The 19,622-nt window shown below is 37.6% G+C and overlaps 1 protein-coding gene across 3 annotated transcripts in view; it reads right to left on the bottom strand.

The window, feature by feature from the left end:
* Nucleotides 1-19,622, bottom strand: part of TTN7 (Structural maintenance of chromosomes (SMC) family protein) — a 64,918-nt gene that overhangs the window by 3,469 nt on the left and 41,827 nt on the right. For all 3 annotated transcript variants that reach the window (XM_077369891.1, XM_077369889.1, XM_077369890.1), the window contains exons 20-28: nucleotides 18,496-18,647; nucleotides 18,194-18,385; nucleotides 17,573-17,756; nucleotides 17,413-17,483; nucleotides 16,224-16,375; nucleotides 5,985-6,153; nucleotides 5,740-5,886; nucleotides 4,476-4,571; nucleotides 3,613-3,787 (exon numbers count right to left, since the gene is read on the bottom strand). In XM_077369891.1, coding sequence (XP_077226006.1) covers nucleotides 3,613-3,787; nucleotides 4,476-4,571; nucleotides 5,740-5,886; nucleotides 5,985-6,153; nucleotides 16,224-16,375; nucleotides 17,413-17,483; nucleotides 17,573-17,756; nucleotides 18,194-18,385; nucleotides 18,496-18,647 — 1,338 coding nt within the window. The remainder of the gene's footprint in view (nucleotides 1-3,612; nucleotides 3,788-4,475; nucleotides 4,572-5,739; nucleotides 5,887-5,984; nucleotides 6,154-16,223; nucleotides 16,376-17,412; nucleotides 17,484-17,572; nucleotides 17,757-18,193; nucleotides 18,386-18,495; nucleotides 18,648-19,622) is intronic.

Genomic DNA, 19,622 nt, shown 5'->3' with positions numbered 1-19,622 from the left:
TGTCGCACATCAGACCAACCACCTAATTAATGAAGACAACAGCTTTTGTCTCTATTCACGAGGTGGCTGGTCTAACGTGCAACAGAACGACCGTGAAAAGCCTTTTGCGATGGAGCTTAGCAAATCCCATATATATATATATATATATATATATATATATATAGAGAGAGAGAGAGAGAGAGAGAGAGAGAGAGAGAGAGAGAGAGAGAGAGAGGGCCACAATGTTTTGATAAACATGCGCTCCACTTGTTTGTCGTGTAGTATTTAAAGGATATTATGGTTCTCAAAAAGCTCTTAAAGCCCTTTAAATGCTATACGACAAACAAGTGGACCACATGTTTATCAAAACATTGTGGCACTGAAATCACATTGTGGCGCTGAAATCATTTCCCTCTCTCTCTCTCTCTCTCTCTCTCTCTCTCTCTCTCTCTCTCTCTCTATATATATATATATATATATATATATATATATAGGGAAATGCTATCAGCACTACTGTATTTTGAGGGCACTCCTCACTTTAGAGTGTTGATCCTAAACCTTTATAGATCGGAGGGTTAGGATCAACCAAAGGATATGAATTTTGGGGCACAACCTATTTAGGTTGTCGCCCATCTAATGGACGGTTTGGATCATCCTATAGTGCGGGCCATATCGTACTTTTAATAAAGTGGGGAGTGCCCTCATCAAAATACAGTAGTGCTGATAACATTTCCCTATATATATATATATATATATATATATATATATATATATATATATGAGAAAACGGTTCCTACACATGTGTAGAGAGTTCTCTACACACTAGCTTAAAATACAGCGGGGGCCCACATTGTTTGGGTGATCCAAACCATCCATTTTAAAGGCCCTCACATAGATAGGGTGTCTACAAAAAATCAGATCCATAGGATCATCCCAACCCTACGATTTGTGGAGGTAAAATGGATGTCTTTAAACCTTCACAAATTAGTTCATTTTTTGCCTCCAAAGTTCGAATGGTTAGGATGATCCTATGGATCTGATTTTTTGTGGACACCCTATCTATGAGAGGGCCTTAAAAATGAATGGTTTGGATCACCCAAATAATGTGGCCCCCACTGTAGTTTAAGCTAGTGTGTAGATAACTTATCTACACGTGTAGGAACCGTTCTCTCTCTCTCTCTCTCTCTCTCTCTCTCTCTCTCTATATATATATATATATATATATATATATATATATATATATATCATCCTAACCATTCGAACTTTGGAGGCAAAAAATGAACTAAATTGTGAAGGTTTAAAGACATCCATTTTACCTCCACAAATCGTAGGGTTGGGATGATCCTATGGATCTGATTTTTTGTAGACACCCTATCTATGTGAGGGCCTTTAAAATGGATGGTTTGGATCACCCAAACAATGTGGGCCCCCACTGTATTTTAAGCTAGTGTGTAGAGAACTCTCTACACATATGTGTAGGAACCGTTTTCTCATATATATATATATATATATATATATATATATATATATATATAGTAAATGGTTTCCGAGCTCAAGCTAGGATAGAATTCCTGAGGTAGAGTTTTTAAATAGGGTGCCTGCCTGCCTATGTTGTTTGGGTTATGTTAGATATTGATTCTATAGGACCTAACATAGATATGGTGTACCTAAGAAATCATCTTCATAGGATCATGGTAAGCGTTGATTTGTTGAAGTCTAAAATGGACGTCTACAAAATGGTTGATTTTGTGCATCTACAGATCAAACGGTTAGGAGGATTCTATGGAGATGGTTTCTTAGGAACAACCTATCTATGTCAGCTTCTATGGAATGAATGACTTGGATGCGTCAAACAACATGGAAGATGCCCTATGTAAAAACTCTACCTCAGATAGAATTTCTGAGCTTGAGCTCAGATACCGCGCCACCATATATATATATATATATGAGGAAAGTCTTTCTAATCGGCCGACCAAAAACACAGTGGGCCCATGTTGTTTGGATGATCCAAAGCATTCATTTGATGGGCCCTGGCATAAATAGGGTGTGCCCAAAAAATCAGCTCCATAGGATCATCCTAGCCCTTCAATTTGTCGAGGTTAAAAATGGATAGTGGAGGTTAAAAACACAGTGAGCCCACGTTATTTTGATTATCCAAAGCATTCATTTGATGGGCCCTGGCATAGATAGGATGTGCCTAAAAACTCATCCCCATAGGATCATCCTAACCCTTCGATTTATGGAGGTTAAAATGTATGCTTACAAACTCGACAAATCAAAGGGCTAGGATGATCCTATGCAGCTGAATTTTTGGGCACACCCTATCTATGCTAGGGCCTATCAAATGAATGTTTTGGATTATCCAAATAATGTGGGACCACTATGTTTTTTGGTCGGCGGACTAGTCGTAGGCCGACTAGAATATATATATGAAAAGGTTTTTGAGCTCTCAGATAGCTTATCTGAGCTTGAGCATCAAAAACTCATGTGGGCCCACATTTTGGGGGTGATCCAAAGCATTCATTTGAAAGGCCCTTACATATATAGGGTGTGTACCAAAAATCAGGTCCATAGGATCATCCTAACCCGTCCAAAAGTAGAGGGAAAATGGACAGATATTGTTTCTCCACAAATCTGCCCACTTTTTCCCTCCACAAATGGAAGGGTTAGGATGATCCTAACCAACTGATTTTTTGCGGACACCCTATCTGTGTAAGGGCCTTTCAAATGAATGCTTTGGATCAGCCCAAAAATGTGGGCCCACACTGTTTTTGAGCTCCAGCTCAGAAACAGTTTTCCCATATCTGTCCACCTTTCCCTCCACAAATGCTTCCGTACCACCACAAGACTGGTCGTTCTTGGGCGGATCCCGCACCTAAACGTAAGGGATAGGGTCGAATTCCAAAAACCAGCGAGAGGTTCCCCACTCTTCTTTGATCTGTCTGAGGGCCGAGTGGCAGCCTTGACCCGCCAATCCTCAATCAAACTTGCGTTCCCCAGGCGCTATGAAATGGGGGGCGCTTCAACCAAAGATGATCCAATGGAGATCATTTTTTGTACACACCCTATCTATGATAGGGCCCATCAAATGAATGCTTTGGATCCCCCAAAAAATGTGGGCGCAACCCTGTTTTCTGCACTCAAGCGCAGCCTCGAGTGCAGAAAGAGTTATATATATATATATAAAAACATTTCCTACACACTTGTGTAGGTAAGTTACCTATACACTAGCTTAAAATATAGTGGGGGCCCACATTGTTTGGGTGATCCAAACCATTCATTTGAATGATCCTCACATAGATAGGGTGTCCACAAAAAATCAGATCCATAGGATCATCCTAACCATTTAAACTATGGAGGCAAAAATGGACTAATTTGTGAAGGTTTATACACGTCCATTTTACCTCTACAAATCGTAGGGTTGGGATGATCCTATAGATCTGATTATTTGTGGACACCCTATCTATGTGAGGACCATTCAAATGAATTGTTTGGATCACCCAAACAATATGGGCCCCCACTATATTTTAAGCTAGTGTGGAGGTAACTTACCTACACAAGTGTGTAGGAAATGTTCTCTCATATATATATATATATATATATATATAGTTTAATTCTATGGAGGGAGGATACTTCCAACTGCGGTTCTGTACTGGGGATCTAGTGCAGCGTCAATCTCGTCAAATAAGTAAAATGGGGCAGGATCACAACGTTGTATGGCAAAAATCAGTGTCAACGCCACAACAGTTTTCTGTCCACCGGACAATTGCTTCATTGACTGAGTCTCTCCTTGGCCAGTAAAAGAAACCTACAAATACCAGAAATTAGGGAATGAGAGTGAATCAGAAAACATAACCTTGAGCAAATAACCGAGTACAAACTACAGACTACAAAATAGAAAAAAGAAAAATCAAGAAAATCATTTTCTTTTCTAAACATTTAAGAAATGCAAACTTTAGCATGACTAAAACACCAAATAAAAGGTTTCTTTATTTTGCCATGTCTTATTTCAGATCCTGATTTCCCCAAAAGTGAGGGTTTTGCAAATTAAATAGCATCAAGCACTCACAAGAAGAATAATGAAGAGAAACCAAACCGATCTTCAAGATGATTATCGTTTCAAGAAACAAAATAATTATTACTATATGTAGATAAATAAGAACAATAATTTTTTCCATCAAAGCTTCAATTAGGTTTTCGACTTCCATCACAAAACGTCAAAAGATCACTAGAATACTGGCCTCAACCAAACCCTTGTTTTTTCTTTTTTTGAACGGTGGCAAATTTCATTCCAAAAAGATGACCAAGCAAGTCGTCATCAAAAGTACAAGAGACATAAAGACGAATAGATAAAATAACAAAAAATACAAAGAGAGAAAAAAATCATGGGGGCAAGAAATCAAACTGAGTTATATATTGTGCATTTTGAAGAAACAAGGGCATCTTCAATGTTTGCTTGTAAAAAGAAACAAATGCATATGAAAGTCAACGCATACCTTTACTTTTACACCTATGTACTTTTCAACCCTTCCCTCAGGGTCCACATCAGGAGGCCCATCTTCATCACGGTCATCATCACCAAGTTCACCATCCTTGTGAGAAGAAAAAGAAACCCGTATCATCAACACACATCGTACCAAAGCAACAGATTTAACCCATTACATCAGACAACAAAGCCATCCATCATGTATATCAGGAAATGAATTCAACCTAGTACAGCTATAGGAGGACAGAGATTGTTCATTTACTGACAAAACAATTAAAATGACAGATTGTTCAGTTTAAGTCTTTAAAGTACACTAGTGGTAAAGAAAAAAAAAGTACACCTGTAGTAAAGAAACTTGGACTTTATGCTTGAATAACAAAATCATTTCAACTAAGACGTGACATGAAATTTCTAATGTAGCTCGTCAAGCATACTATTTCCACAAAATTAGGCTCCGAAGCAACACAGACTTAATACTAGAAAATACATGGCCGTAGGTGTTTTGTTGTTTTTCAATGTCTATCACATATGTGCTCATCAGTCACGTATATGGAGATGAATTGGGCTGACCACGTTAGCTTTCCTGCATAGTCTTGGTTTGCACCAGAAAGGTTTGGACTAGAAAGGTTTAAGACAATCACAATAGAGAGATAGAGATGATGACAACACAAAGAAAAGATCGAGAGATAAGTCATTTTGTATAGAAGTTTGATCTGTCTTATATGGAGTATTTTATTCCTTTTATTATTTACTGCATGTATTTCATACTTCCATATTCCTATGAATGAAAAGATAAAATGCATTAACGTATAGAATGCATAAACACCATTAATCAATTAGTTAAGTTTGTATGATCGGAGCAATTTTTGAGCCGTGAACTCAAGGTGGGGCTCACTCTAAGGATGGTCCAGATAAATGATTGGATCATTTTCTGGACCAAGCACATCATACTTTCTTTTATTGTGTTTCATTTCAGTTACATAATACCCTGCTCCAAGAAACATTAGGGTTCACTAACCTCAGACATTTGAATAAACTTTATATGGATGAGGAATTTAGGGTCACATACATCTATGAAAAATAAGAAACCAAACAAAGATTAATAGAACGCAGATGTTCCTAATCATATCCTGGGGTTGGGTTTTGCATAGACATAAAATTTCCATAACCAGAGAAATAATTGTTCCGCAATCACATAATATATAAACAAATAAAAAGAAAAACTAGAACAAGTAATAGAGACGTCATAATATAACGAAAAGAGAAAGGCAAACCTTTTTCTTCATCATAACCAAGAACCCATGCCCACCTTGAACGAGCTCAGAAAATACTTCTCGGAAATGCCTAGCTACACCTTTGAACGTTCGTTCAATAGATTCATCCTTCCGTTGATCGAGAGCTGAAATTAGCTCTCGAATTTTCTGCAACAGAAGAAAGATGTTAAAGGTCGACATTTTGATATGATATCAGACTCATGGCTATAAATATCTATTATTTTCAGGGAAGCAAGTGGAGTTACCTCATCACCTGCATCAAGTTCAGCTTGCCTTTTCTGAAGTTCTTCTCGTTGTTCTGTGAAATTAACATACTGATCAAGTGCCTTCTTGTTGACATGACTAAACTGCTTTAGTTGCTCATTGCATTTGTGAAGCATCTTCTGCAACTCTTTGATATTTTTGCGCTTATACCTGTTAGTTAGGAATTTCAAAAAGGACAACGGGTGAATCAACCATTTTCCAACAAAACACAACACCAGAGAACATGGGAAATCCAACCCTTGTTTCCATTTTTTGAGCGATAATGAAATAGATTTAAAGAAAGAACGAGAAAGAAATTTACAAAAGGAACGGAGATTCCTTACACCGAAATATCTCTATCACCCCAACATAATCTAAAATATTTTCAACAATATAAGTCAATCTCCATAAATGGAGCTAAAACATTAGGGTTATGTAGGGTTTTAAGCATGGTTTTAAATTTCCACTGAATCCGTCTCGAAACGATTGAAATGGTTCCATTTCCATCCACACCGAAATGATACCGAAACTGAAATGCATATCGACATAAAAATTGAAAATGCATTAGATGTATACTATGTAAGTAAGTGTTACATAATTATATTTATGGGAATTGCATCTGAAATGTGGTGTATGTACTATGTGTACATTGCATGTGAAATGTGGTATGTATTGAATTATCACAAAAGCGCAACAGCACATGTCAGTATGTGTTTGATGTTATTAAACCATTATTGATGATTGTCTTACTTATGTGATTTTTTTAGTTTATTTGCATTTATCATAGCATTTCGTGAAGTTTCATCTTGAAATTCTATCATTTTCATATGTTTTAATACATTTCTTTGATTTACAGGATTTCCGCCGAAACTTTCAACCGAAATCGAAACACTTCAGTTTCCATAGTGACCAAAACCGAAACCAAAATTTAAAACATTGGTTTTAACTTTTAACGTGTTTTGGGCCAATATATACATCGCCGGTTCGTCCTTGCATGTGTCCTCTCCCTCTCTCCAGTAAAAATAAAATAAAATAAAAGAATTTGAACTTTGAAGTGGCTTCCCCATCCAATCTTGTTTTGAGGAAATGGGTATTGAGTGCATTCCAATCATTTCTTTGGCCCAAATGTTCCAGCTGAGGAAGAGGTGATCATCTTATAGAGCAAAGGAGTCTGCCCCCTCCCAGGGTAAGGGAAATATTTGAGCTTGCCATGGAACAGAAAAGAAGGCCCATCCAACATGTGGAATGATTCTGTCTTATTCGTTACCCGTTTCAAATCTTGAGGAAAGTCGAAGGACTGGAATGCTTGCCCAAGAAAACGATTAATCCGGCCAATCAGTCAGAATTAGGAATGTTTCCCAGAGAGAGAGAGAGAGAGAGAGAGAGAGAGAGAGAGAGGTGGGGAAATGTTTCTACTCGATCAAGTAGATAACGTTATCTACTCGATCGGCAGAAATACAGTGGGCCCACATTGTTTGGCTGATGCAAACCATTCATTTGATGGGCCCTGACATAGATAGGGTGTGCCCAAAAAATCAGCTCCATAGGATCATCCCAACCCTTCGATTTGTGGAGGTTAATCGAAGGGTTGGGATGATCCTATGGAGCTGATTTTTTGGGCACAACCTATCTATGTCAGGGCCCATCAAATGAATGGTTTGCATCACCCAAACAATGTGGGCCCCCACTGTATTTTTGGCCAACGGAGTAGATGACGTAGAGCAGAAACAATTTTCATATATATATATATATATATATATATATATATATATATATATATAGAGAGAGAGAGAGAGAGAGAGAGAGAGAGAGAGGAAATGTTTTGTGAGCAGCTGCTCAGATAAGCTTATCTGAGCAGAGCTCACAAACCGGGAGGGGTGCACATTTTTGGGGAGATCCAAAGCATTCATTTCGAAGGCCCTTCCATGGATAGGGTGTGTACCAAATATCAGATCAATAGGATCATCCTAACCAAATCAAAGGTGGAGGGGAAAATGGACAGACACTGTGTGTCCATGTTTCTGCTCATTTTTCCCATCCACAAATGGCAGGGTTAGGATGATCCTATAGGGCTGATTTTTGGTACACACCCTATCCATGGAAGGGCCTTCCAAATGAATGTTTTGGACCCCCCCCCCCCCCCCCAAATAAAATAAAATGTGGCTCCCCCATGGTTTGTGAGCTCTCTGCTCAGATAGCTTATCTGAGCAACTGCTTCAAAAACTCATGTGGCCCACATTTTTGGGAAGATCCAAAGCATTCATTTGAAAGGCCCTTCCATGGATAGGGTGTGTATAAAAAATCAGCCCTATAGGGTCATCCTAACCCATTCAAAGGTGGAGGGGAAAATGGACAGACACTGTTTTCTGACCATTTTTTCCCTCCACAAATGGCAGGGTTAGGATGATCCTAAAGGACTCATTTTTGGTACACACCCTATCCATGGAAGGGCCCTCCAAATGAATGCTTTGGATCACCCCAAAAATGTGGGGCCACATGAGTTTTTGAAGCAGCTGCTCATATAAGCTACCTTAGCAGCTGCGCAGGAACACTTCTCTCTCTCTCTCTCTCTCTCTCTCTCTCTATATATATATATATATATATATATATATATATATAGAGAGAGAGAGAGAGAGAGAGAGATATAGTAAATATAAAGACTCCCATTGGCTTGTTTCATGGGTCCCGCTTGTGAATTGAAAAGAGGAATCTCGACTAAATCCAGACTATTCTCCACTTCGGTCAAACAAGAGGCCGTTTCACATGCATCTCGACACACGACAAAACCGTTCGCCGACCAGATCAAGTGAACGGTTTAGATTAGAAGTTCTAAAAAACCCTTTAAAAGGTAGCCAGCAACCCAATTCCTCCTCTTTTGTAATTTTTCACGCCCAAAATACAGCATTTCCGAAAAAACAAGGCCAATCTGCTCCTCCCTCTTACATTTTTTTAAGGAAGAAAATCCAATGAAAAAAGGTGCAAGTTTCTCATTCTTCTCCATCTTACAAGAAATTCCCCGTGGGTGATTTTCTGCTCAATACCCGCAAGTATACAGTTAGCTTTTCTGGGAAAAGGAAAGAGGTTGAGATCAAACCTTTGTCATTTTCTGGATTTTGATGGCCTTGGGAAGGAACCATCGTCACTTTTCTGGAAATTTTTTTTTTTTACCTCGGGTTTTACATAAGGGGAGAATAGTCGAGATTCCTCTCATCTCTTCACAAGCGGGACCCACGAAACAAGCCAATAGGTGTCTTTCTATAAAGTACAGCGCAGATAGCATAATTGCGCTACAACGCAGGAACGTTTTCCTTATATATATATATATATATATATATATATATATATATAGAGAGAGAGAGAGAGAGAGAGAACGGTTTCTACACACAAGTGTAGATAAGTTATCTACACACTAGCTTAAAATACAGTGGGGGCCCACATTGTTTGGGTGATCCAAACCATTCATTTGATTGGCCCTCACATAGATAGGGTGTGCTAAAAAAATCAGCTTCATAGGATCATCCTAACCCTTCGAGCCGTGGAGGTAAAAAAAGGACAGATTTGTGAAGGTTTATACACGTCCATTTTACCTCCACAAATTGTAGGGTTGGGATGATCCTATGGAGCTGATTTTTTGTGGACACCCTATCTATGTGAGGGCCAATCTAATGAATGGTTTGGATCACCCAAACAATATGCCCTCCACAGTATTTTAAGCTAGTGTGTAGATAACTTATCTATACTTGTGTGTAGAAACCGTTTTCTCATATATATATATATATATATATATATATATATATATATATATATATGAGAAAAGGGCTGCTGCACTCGAGCACAGAAACAGGGGGGTGGGGCCAATGTGGGGGGGGAGTGATCCTAACCATTCATTTGGAAGGCCCCATCATGGATGGGGGGGCTACCAAAAATCAGCTCCATTGGATCACCAATGGGTGTCGATTTGTGGGGCCAAAAATGGACAAATACTGTTTGTCCACAAATCTGTCCATTTTTTGCCCCACAAATGGACACCCTAAGGTGATCCAATGGAGCCGATTTTTGGTGGACACCCTACCCATGAAAGGGCCCATCAAATGAATGCTTTGGATCCCACCCAAAATGTGGCCCCACCCTTTTTCTGTGCTCGAGCGCAGCAACTCTCTCTCTCTCTCTCTCTCTCTCTCTCTATATATATATATATATATATATATATATATATATATATATAGAGAGAGAGAGAGAGAGAGAGAGAGAGAGAGGAAATGAAGTATGTGCAGCTGCACATATAAGCTATCTGTGCATGGCTCACAAACCATAGTGGGGGCCACATTTTTTGGGGGATCCAAAGCATTTATTTGGAAGGCCCTTCCATGGATAGGGTGTGTACCAAAAATCAGCCCTTTAGGATCATCCTAACCCAATCAAAGATGGAGGGGAAAATGGACAGACACTGTTTCTGCCCATTTTTTCCCCTCCACAAATGGCAGGGTTAGGATGAGCTTAAAGGTCTGATTTTTGGTACACACCCTATCCATGGAAGGGCCCTTCCAAATGAATGCTTTGGATCCCCCCAAAAATGTAGCCCCCACTATGGTTTGTGCAGCCATGCACAGATAGCTTATCTGTGCAGCTGCACATACTTCATCTCCTCATATATATATATATATATATATATATATATATATATATATATATACTCGATCGAGTAGAAACAATGTGGGCCCACATGATTTTTTTACATTGGAGAGCAAATAAGCTATCTGCGCTCAAGTGCAGGACACCCTAAGAAGATAAAAATTGCTATGTGTGTGAGAGAGGGAGGAAGGGAGGGGGTATAGATTGGAGGTGGGTGTTTTTTAGAGATCATAAAGACTCCGAGTTTGACTATTTGGTTAACCATCTTTGCATTCTTAAGGATAGTTTTCTCTATCAAGTTTGGCAAATTGTAGAGTCTTTTCCATATTCCCTAAAGTTGTACAGTCTCCCATGCCATTAACATTTCTTTCCTCAGAGGATCCAATATCAGTAATTGCAGAAAATTTCTCTTTCAATCTTGTCCCTTTCTGCAACAGAAAAAAAGATACTGAGACGCGCGACCATTGACAACTGCTTTTTCAGTACTCCTGAACTCGCCTCTGGCTTATCAAAGAGATAAAATGGTCCGGGAATTCCAACCGTAGAAGAAATTGGAGCAGATGTTACAAGCTTCTGTTTATCTTCATTGTTTTCGAAAGGCACAGTTGTCAGGATATGTTCAAAGGCTTTATCAGAAACTGCAACGCTAATGAGTAATGACAATTGTCAATTAGTGAAAGTAAATCTCTGGCTTTGGATGACCATAGATCATCTTCAGCTTTGTTTTTCTTCATCGCAAAAGCAATGAACAAACTTTGAAGCTTGGGAGGGTTCATCCAATTTAATACCTTGGTGCTCAATAAAACTAGGCAAGCCAACATGCTTTTCTGTCGAAGCATTTCCAAACAGCTTTTCTAGTATTGATGTAGAATTTTCCAGCACCTCCTGTGTATCCTGATGGTCTTCGAAAAGCACCACTCCCCAAAAGGCCATCATTCTCTGGAACTTTCCAAGAACGCTGAGAATGATTTCCATAACGTCTTTCAGAATTTTCGGTGACAGATTCTCGATCAAAGTGTGAGTTTCAATCCGTACCATTTGACACAGAAGATTGACTGCCCCACCTTCCATGGCTTCCTAGAGAATAATTACTTGAACTAACCAGTATAGATGGTGAGGATGAACCATATTCACCATGCTTAGAACTTTGTAAAGATAAACCTCCTGGGATCCTTTGCCACTCATATATGCTATAGAAAGGATCCTCCAAATCACTTAGAATGGAATGGATTGGGCAGCTTCTTGCAAACATCCAACTCATTATGAGATAAAAGGAAATCCCTTATCCATGAAATCCTTGACTGCTTTTGACTTTCTTGTTTATTTTCGACCAATGATATTGGGGAGCACAGGTCTTCATTTCCTGCATTCATTCTGGAACAATCCAGGATTTTTAGCTACATTATAGCTTTTGAAAGTCCACAGAGAAATAACCAGCAGCAGTGCAAATGATGATTCACAGACGACGGCAGCAGTCCTTCAAATCCAAAGACACGTCCATTAAGCTTCTTTGTAAACCTCGAAAATCGAAGTCCTGATTATATCAACTGTCCATTTCAAATCAGACACACTACCCTCATATTTAAATCATCCAGCAGAAAGCCGAAAATTCGCATTCTATAAGCATGAAGAAAGTTTCCCAAATTCACTAAAACAAAATCCTAACTCAAAATATATTCCCAAATTAGCTGCCTCTTTCCTCATACAATTCGTTAATTGCCCATCGATGCAAGTCCAATTAAATAAGAAACCAAAATAAATTGATTAGTAACAACCTGAATGCTTGAGTTAGACATATATATGTGTGTCATGTAAATGCCTAAGGGCATATTGGTCATATGTAATATTCTCTCTTTATATAAATATATGAGTGGGGGAGTTTTCCCTAACTTACTATTCTCCTTTTCCTCTACCTCTCACGTATGGATTCTTCTAGACGGGCGAAGAATCTGCGTCGGACACATCTCGGATTCCAACACTTCAGGATTCTTTGAGACACTTCTAGATCTCTTTTACTCTTTTTTTCCTGAATAGTACAAACACAACTTTACAATTACTGCATGTTTTGAGTTCTGCCCATCCTAATAGTAATTTTCAGGGAAGTGATATATCTGCCCCTTTTTCATTACTTGGGACAGCCGACTGCAGTGTACATGGCAATCAAATCCGTTGAATCCTTCCCATGTGAAGTACCACAGCCCCTTTGCAGTCATATATACACTGCAGCTGGGTGTCCCAAGTAATGAAAAGGGGTGTATATATCACTTCCCTTTTCTTAAATAAAAATAAAAGATAATATCTGCTTTGCCTATTAAAATTTTCATCTTATTACTTGTTATAATCATATTATTATGTACAAAAATTAAAATTTGAGAATTGATTAAAATATTTGATGAATCCACGAATCGTTCTTTTTTGTGTTTGCCGAATCCAACACTCGTATCCGTACTGATGCAACATAGCTAGAAATCAATCAGAGTAAGAATCCCTATCAAAGACTCAAATCTATACCAATTTTCCAGAAAGGAAAAGAGAAGGAAATGAAAAGATCCCCATTTTGGCAATTTATGCATCAAGGAAGAAAACTAGCACCCCAATCTCGCACTCTCCGTTAAGCAAAAGAAGGAAATATGTAAATCACTAAATTGTGATAAGGGGTCTCTAACCAAGCACCGTATGAGAGAACTCAGGGGGTTTAGTCTTTTCCTTATCCGATAATAGAATTAGGGCAAACAAAATGCATAAGAAGCGCGAGGGTGATGAAGAAGAGCTACCAGATTTGGATAACAAGGAAGAGAATCATCTGAAGATGCAAAAAAATGCAGGAGAAATCCTTAATCTTTGCCAGTGTAGAAATTCATGGAGCACTTTGTGTAAATAACTTCATTAGCTTTCTTGAGCCATGGTGCTTTTTAAGGTTGGGGCCGTTGGGCCTTTGGGGGCGCTTCTCTGCCTTCAAGTTAAGCTTTCTCACCTTCTCCGATTTCACTTGAATCGCCATTGAATATTGATGATTATGGTGGATACTTTTCCACATAAACCACACATCTACAAAATATATTATTTTGACACCGGTCTTAATCTTGATCATGCTTAGTTGAAGTTATAACCATTTGGATCAGACTGTAGAAGTGATCACACTCTAGATCCCAAGTCACGATCCTTCTCATTATCAAATTCTTCAGGAGCTCCTTCATTCTCATTTTCTTCATCATGCTCAATAAAATTGGCTCAAAACATAGGGCACTCTAAGGATAGATGACTACTCCACTATTAAACATTTAGGGTCAGCTTGGATGCACCAAAAGTGGGAAATAAAATAATACATTTAACATTTCCTTGCGTTGTTTGTTTGCCATTTATTATTCACATGGCAGTCATTGTCCGCTGTAAATTTTCCAAATGCAAGTCGATTTATACTATTTGAATTTTCTCTCAAATTAGAGGAAAAAAGAAAGCAAAGAAATGGGACTCTATCTCTTTCCTTCTACTTTTACATTAAACCTTTTCCTATATATATATATATATATATATATATATATATATATATATATATATATATATTAAACGGTCTTCTACTTCTACAGTATTTGCATCCAAACCGACTATTAGGGTTGTTGGAGCTGTCCTTTTGCGTGGTTGAAGAACTTTATCCTTGTGCTCGTAAGGATGAACCTTGCCCTACTGGAATATTTCATTCAAAAGTAAAGGCCAGAGTAGTGGCCTATCGATTACTTGCTTTTGAGGGGCACTAAAATTCCTTCCTCAACTAGTAATAGGCAATCAAAATGCCAAATGTCAAGCATCTTGAACTTTTATTTCACCTTAAGGGAAACTTGTAACCCTTAAATGATTCAAATTCATTGCGTCATGAACTCAATCGAAATGTGACACGTCCACCAATGTAATGGGCAACACATTGTTGATCGACCTCAACTAGACGAGCACATCATGGCAAGTTCTGAATATTCATCTGTACACTATGATCAACCCTCATCGGCACAACATGTCCATATCGACTAAATGGAGTTGGTGTTGATGACATACTTATCTTAACCTCTCTCACGTTAGGCACTTGTGTAACAACATTAGCCCCGAGTCATCATAACCCATATGACCTAGCCTTGGCCTAAGGCAAGGACACTTGGACTCTCACATTAGGAAGCACACAAGAGTGAATGGGAAGAAGACTTGTACTAACCCGTGTAAAGCTTATATGGCATTAAATTCGAGGGTTTACAAAGATGTTTGCAAACGAGAAGTTAGTCCCTATACACAGGCTCGCTCACTCTATACCAATGGTTCTAGTCATGCCTCATGGCAACCATCCAATAGTCCAGGGCCATCCAAGAACCATCCAGACTTACTAGAATTCTCCATACTTGTAAGAAACCAAGGATCCTATATAATACCCTACAAACTCCAACATCTCTACAAATATCTACATGGTTCCAATTCGTTCAAACGTCCAATACACATCTCTAGACTTGTTGAATGTTGTTCATTCTCACCAGTATGCCTTAAGCCTCTCTGATGGTTATAAGAGGGGATAGAGTGAGATCAAGTTTCACCCTATGACATTGGGAATAGTATGCCAATGACAACATCTCTCTAATCTTCACTTTATTCATAACATAAAGTGACAATTACCAGTACTTTTGAGAGTAGTTTAAAACTTTAACTCAGACAAGAATTCACATAAGGTAAAACCAAGTCGTCTCGGGCAAGTAAATAATTGGCGAGGTGACTTTTTTGTTTACTCAGGCAAGTCATTGAATTCTTTTATTAACTTTGTCACATGGTTTTATATTTCCATAGAAACCGACACGAAATGACTGAAAGATTTCCATTTATATCCCCACCGAAACCGAAAGTGAAAGCGAAACCATCGAAATGCATAAACCAAAATCGTAACTGTAATAGTGATATACTATATATCAGTGTGTTACATAATTAAATAAAGACTGAGAACTAATTAAATACTCGCATATAGTGGAATATAGTACAACAATAAGTTAAATACATTAAAAGATATGCGAATTTTTCTTCTTTATATTAATTATATAATAGTGGGTAATTCATTAAATCCCAAGTTAATATTTAAATGTTATGATGAATATCAGGAAAAAAAATTCAAAAAAGTTCTTGCACAAGCACACATGAGTGGGAATTTTGAGTATATACATTTAGACACATGACTTAATAAATATATGAATTTCTATTGTAACATATTAATTATGTGTGCATGAAAATAAGTAAGCAAGTCACTGTATTTGTGTAAGTAAAATGAGTGTTTATATATGCACAAGAATAACCTACCATTACAATAATTAATTAACATGAAGTTCAGCGAGCACAATAAGATGATAAAAGTAGCTTACATAAATGCAGATTGACAGAAGCAACAAGCGCAACCAAGAGCATGGGCATTCACTAAACATCAACTAAAATGTGATGAAAAGTACAGCTATCCAACTTAAATAATAAGATACAGCATACATTACTGCGAGATTCCAAAACACAACGTGAAATGACAATTGAAATTGAAACAGAAATGGCCACTAATCCAAAACCATGGAAAAGTTTTGAAGCTCAGGTAAAAGTAGTACGTTTCAAAGGCATCCGAAGGCAATGAACCCAAATCCCTGATTTTCTTCATATAATCTTCTTGTCTAGCAAGAAGAATGTTCCTTTTATTTAATAGTTGCTCCAATTCCTTCGCTTCATCTTGAATTGTACTTTCATAGTTGTCTTCTAGAGCCTGTGTGATACACACGGAATTACATTAATATCGTGTTGAAAGCAAAAACAATGTGCTGCATTATCTCTAGACAATTACAGAGTTCGGATTATATGGCAGAGCAATTATTTAAAAACTTGGGAAACTTTAAAACTTTTGGATTTTAGGTCGTGGAAAATAAAACATGTGCATGAAAACGGAGAAATGATAAAAAAGAAAAAGGGGGAAAAAATCATGTCACAATAAGCACTCAACCATTTAAAACTTTTTAATTTTAAGCGGTGGAAAATAAAACATGTGAATGGAAATGGAGATTTTTTTTTATTTTTTTTATTTTTTTTTTGAAAATGGAGAAATGATAATAATAAAAGGGGCAAAAAAAAAGCATGTCAAAATAAGCCCTCAACCTTACCACCCTCACCCCCTTCATCCCAATTTCACTCATTGCCCATTAACCCTCCCCACAGCAGGCAGTTAAAAACTTTAAGAAACTCAATGAGGCTTGGAAAATAATTCCATTGTCACTGCAGCTTGACATCGCAATTTATGGCTGCCACTGCCCGTCCATTTCTCACTCAAAAACACTAGCATTAAAGGGTTTTCTTTTCTTTTTAATTTGAATGGTCTTACAGGATTTCCTAATGACCGAAAAAAACCCTATTACGATGGTATTTTGGGAAAAAATGGAAAAATGGATTGGCTGCAAGAAAATCCTCATCGTCACCGCCTCATTAGTGGAATAAAATGACAGGCCTGTAAAAAGAGAAGGCGGGGGGGGGGGGGGAGGACTAAAATAACCATAACATTTTATAAGTGATGGAGTTTTAGCCCAAATATAAAGAAACATTAGGTACATATCCAACTAATTTAGGAAATTGCTACAAAATTCATTGCTGTGAGAGGGCCCCGAATTTTTCAAATATTTACAAACTCTTAATGGAAATTTCTTCCTGCAAAAAATAATCAAGAATCAGTTTAAAAGATTTTGGAGATAACAGCAAATTTCTAACAGTGATCTCAATCTGGTTGATAGAATACATAGAATTGTAAAGGACTACCTTCAATTTATCTTTAGCATTTTTAATATCTCTTGTTTTCTTTGTGAGACTGTCTACTCTGTCTGCAACACCTGTGTAGCAATTTACCTTCAACCATCAGAGACGGTACATTAAAAGAACATGGACATAGAAATTAGGACATGTTAGTTGATGCTCTCACTTTTGAGCTGCGAGGTTGCATCATCAACAGATGCCTTAGCAACCATTAATTCCTGCCTTTTTAGTTCACTTTCCTTCGACAACACGACAGAATCTGCAGAGTGAATTATGAATTCCAACTCTTGTTGTCGCCTTACAAGGTTTGTTGATAGATTGGTTTCAAGTTCTCCTTTTCTGGTTTCAGTCTGAAAATCAAAGATAAATATGAGAATCCCATACTTCAGTTCCAGAGAACTATGTCACAAATATCTCCGGCATTTTCAAAATATCCAATTTTTATCGTGATATTTCGATAAAATGAAAAAAATAAAGAAATAATCCCGATATTTTAATAATATCACGATATTTTCATTTTTATCATAAAATATTGCGACAATACCACGATATTATCCCGATATTTTTGTTTTATATTTTTATCAAATTTTATATTTTTATATATTTTTTAAATAATTTAATTTTTATCGTTTTTCCCTGATATAAACCCGAAAAAATAAAAAAAATAATAATATATCCCGAGAGTTTCCCTTGCCAAGAGATTCCCGAGAACGATATTTGTGACATAGCAAGAGAATCACAAGATCCGTAACAAAATGCATTATCGATTCAGTCAGAGTCAGCACACCTCTATTCGGTTAGTCTTGCAGGTGATAAGCCTCTCCTTCAGTTCTGTAATTTCAGGATTCAATCGCGAAAGAATCTTTTTCTCTTCTTGTGATAAGTGATCTATGAGATCTGTTCCCATTTCAGCTCGTTTCATTGCCATTCCAGCATTAAGCTGATCAATTTGATTACGGGCATTCCCAAGCAATTTTTCCTATATATAGAAATGTATTTTAACAAGCGAAAGAGTTAAATATCACCATACAATCATACATCCTAACATTAAGAATAGCTAGTTGGAAGGCATAAGAACTTTCTAAGTACCTTTTTCTCAAGAGCTTTATAAATGGATGCCTTCTGCTTATTAGCATTAGATATATCTTGTTTAAGCTGTTCCAGTTCTGACTTGTAATGGCTCTGCTGGGCTTCCATTCTCTGTTGTTCACTAACCAGTCGAGTAATTTCCTGGTCTATGCGTGGGAAAAGTTAACGGAAATATATATATATAAAAAAAGAAGAAGAAAACATGAGATTTTATGAAATTTGAAGCAAAGTGAGCAAATATGGCCTCCTATAATCAGGTAAAAAATGCCAATAAAATACAAATGTTCCCACATAGAGACACAAAAGCTATGTGAGCATGGACGATCACATACATGCTTATATACAATATTTTCTTACTTTCAAGTTCAACCACTACAAGTCAATAGCACTTATTGTTAGCCTGGCTTTTAGGTGAAAATAGTCGACCAAAATAAGGACGTTCTAATCAAAACAAAAAACATCATATTTAATCTATGTATTTCTATTTAGTTCCCCAATAACTCACGCAGGTCACCATCGCTAGGAAAGGCAGGAAAACGGAGGACGGGCAGAAAAGGCAAGGTCAGCTTAAAGTAAAGTTTTACCCCCCACCCCACCCCAAACCCCCGGCCCCCACGTGTGAAATGCTTATAGACTCAGTGATTACAAAAAAGAAAGATAAAAAGATTTCTGTACGCACATGGCGGCCTGTCTCGTTAGGCTCCAGTCTGGAATTGTCCTTTTGATGACAGTGACATCATGAAGAAAGCAGTGATGTCCAGTGATATTTAAGGTCCATAGTAGGCATTATTGTTCCAAATGAAACCAAGATTTAGGACCAACTGGAAAACTGCAAGAACAAAATACCAGGATTAGGGGGTTGGCAGTATAAACCGGAGAGCAAGAAAGGCTTGATTTCTTATAGAAAATCCTTTTTCCTTCAACAATATGGATAATGTGAATGGATGGAAATGGTTGGATTTTTTTGGAAGTAAAGCAAATTCAATAGGTAGTCATTAACTGGATTTTTTTTCGACAAAATGATATTAAGTACCACCATTTTGACATGCATGGCAACTCCTACACTCAGCGCCAGAGCTACACCTGATGTTCTGATTTACGGCACACAAAAGCACCCCACTTGCTCG

The sequence above is a fragment of the Tasmannia lanceolata genome, unplaced genomic scaffold (genome assembly GCF_043159265.1).
Source record: "Tasmannia lanceolata isolate RefF3 unplaced genomic scaffold, GAP_Taslan_0.1 ptg000029l, whole genome shotgun sequence".
Classification (NCBI taxonomy): domain Eukaryota; kingdom Viridiplantae; phylum Streptophyta; class Magnoliopsida; order Canellales; family Winteraceae; genus Tasmannia; species Tasmannia lanceolata.
Note: the sequence above shows the minus strand (reverse complement) of the source record. Positions and strands in the feature narration are given on the sequence as shown.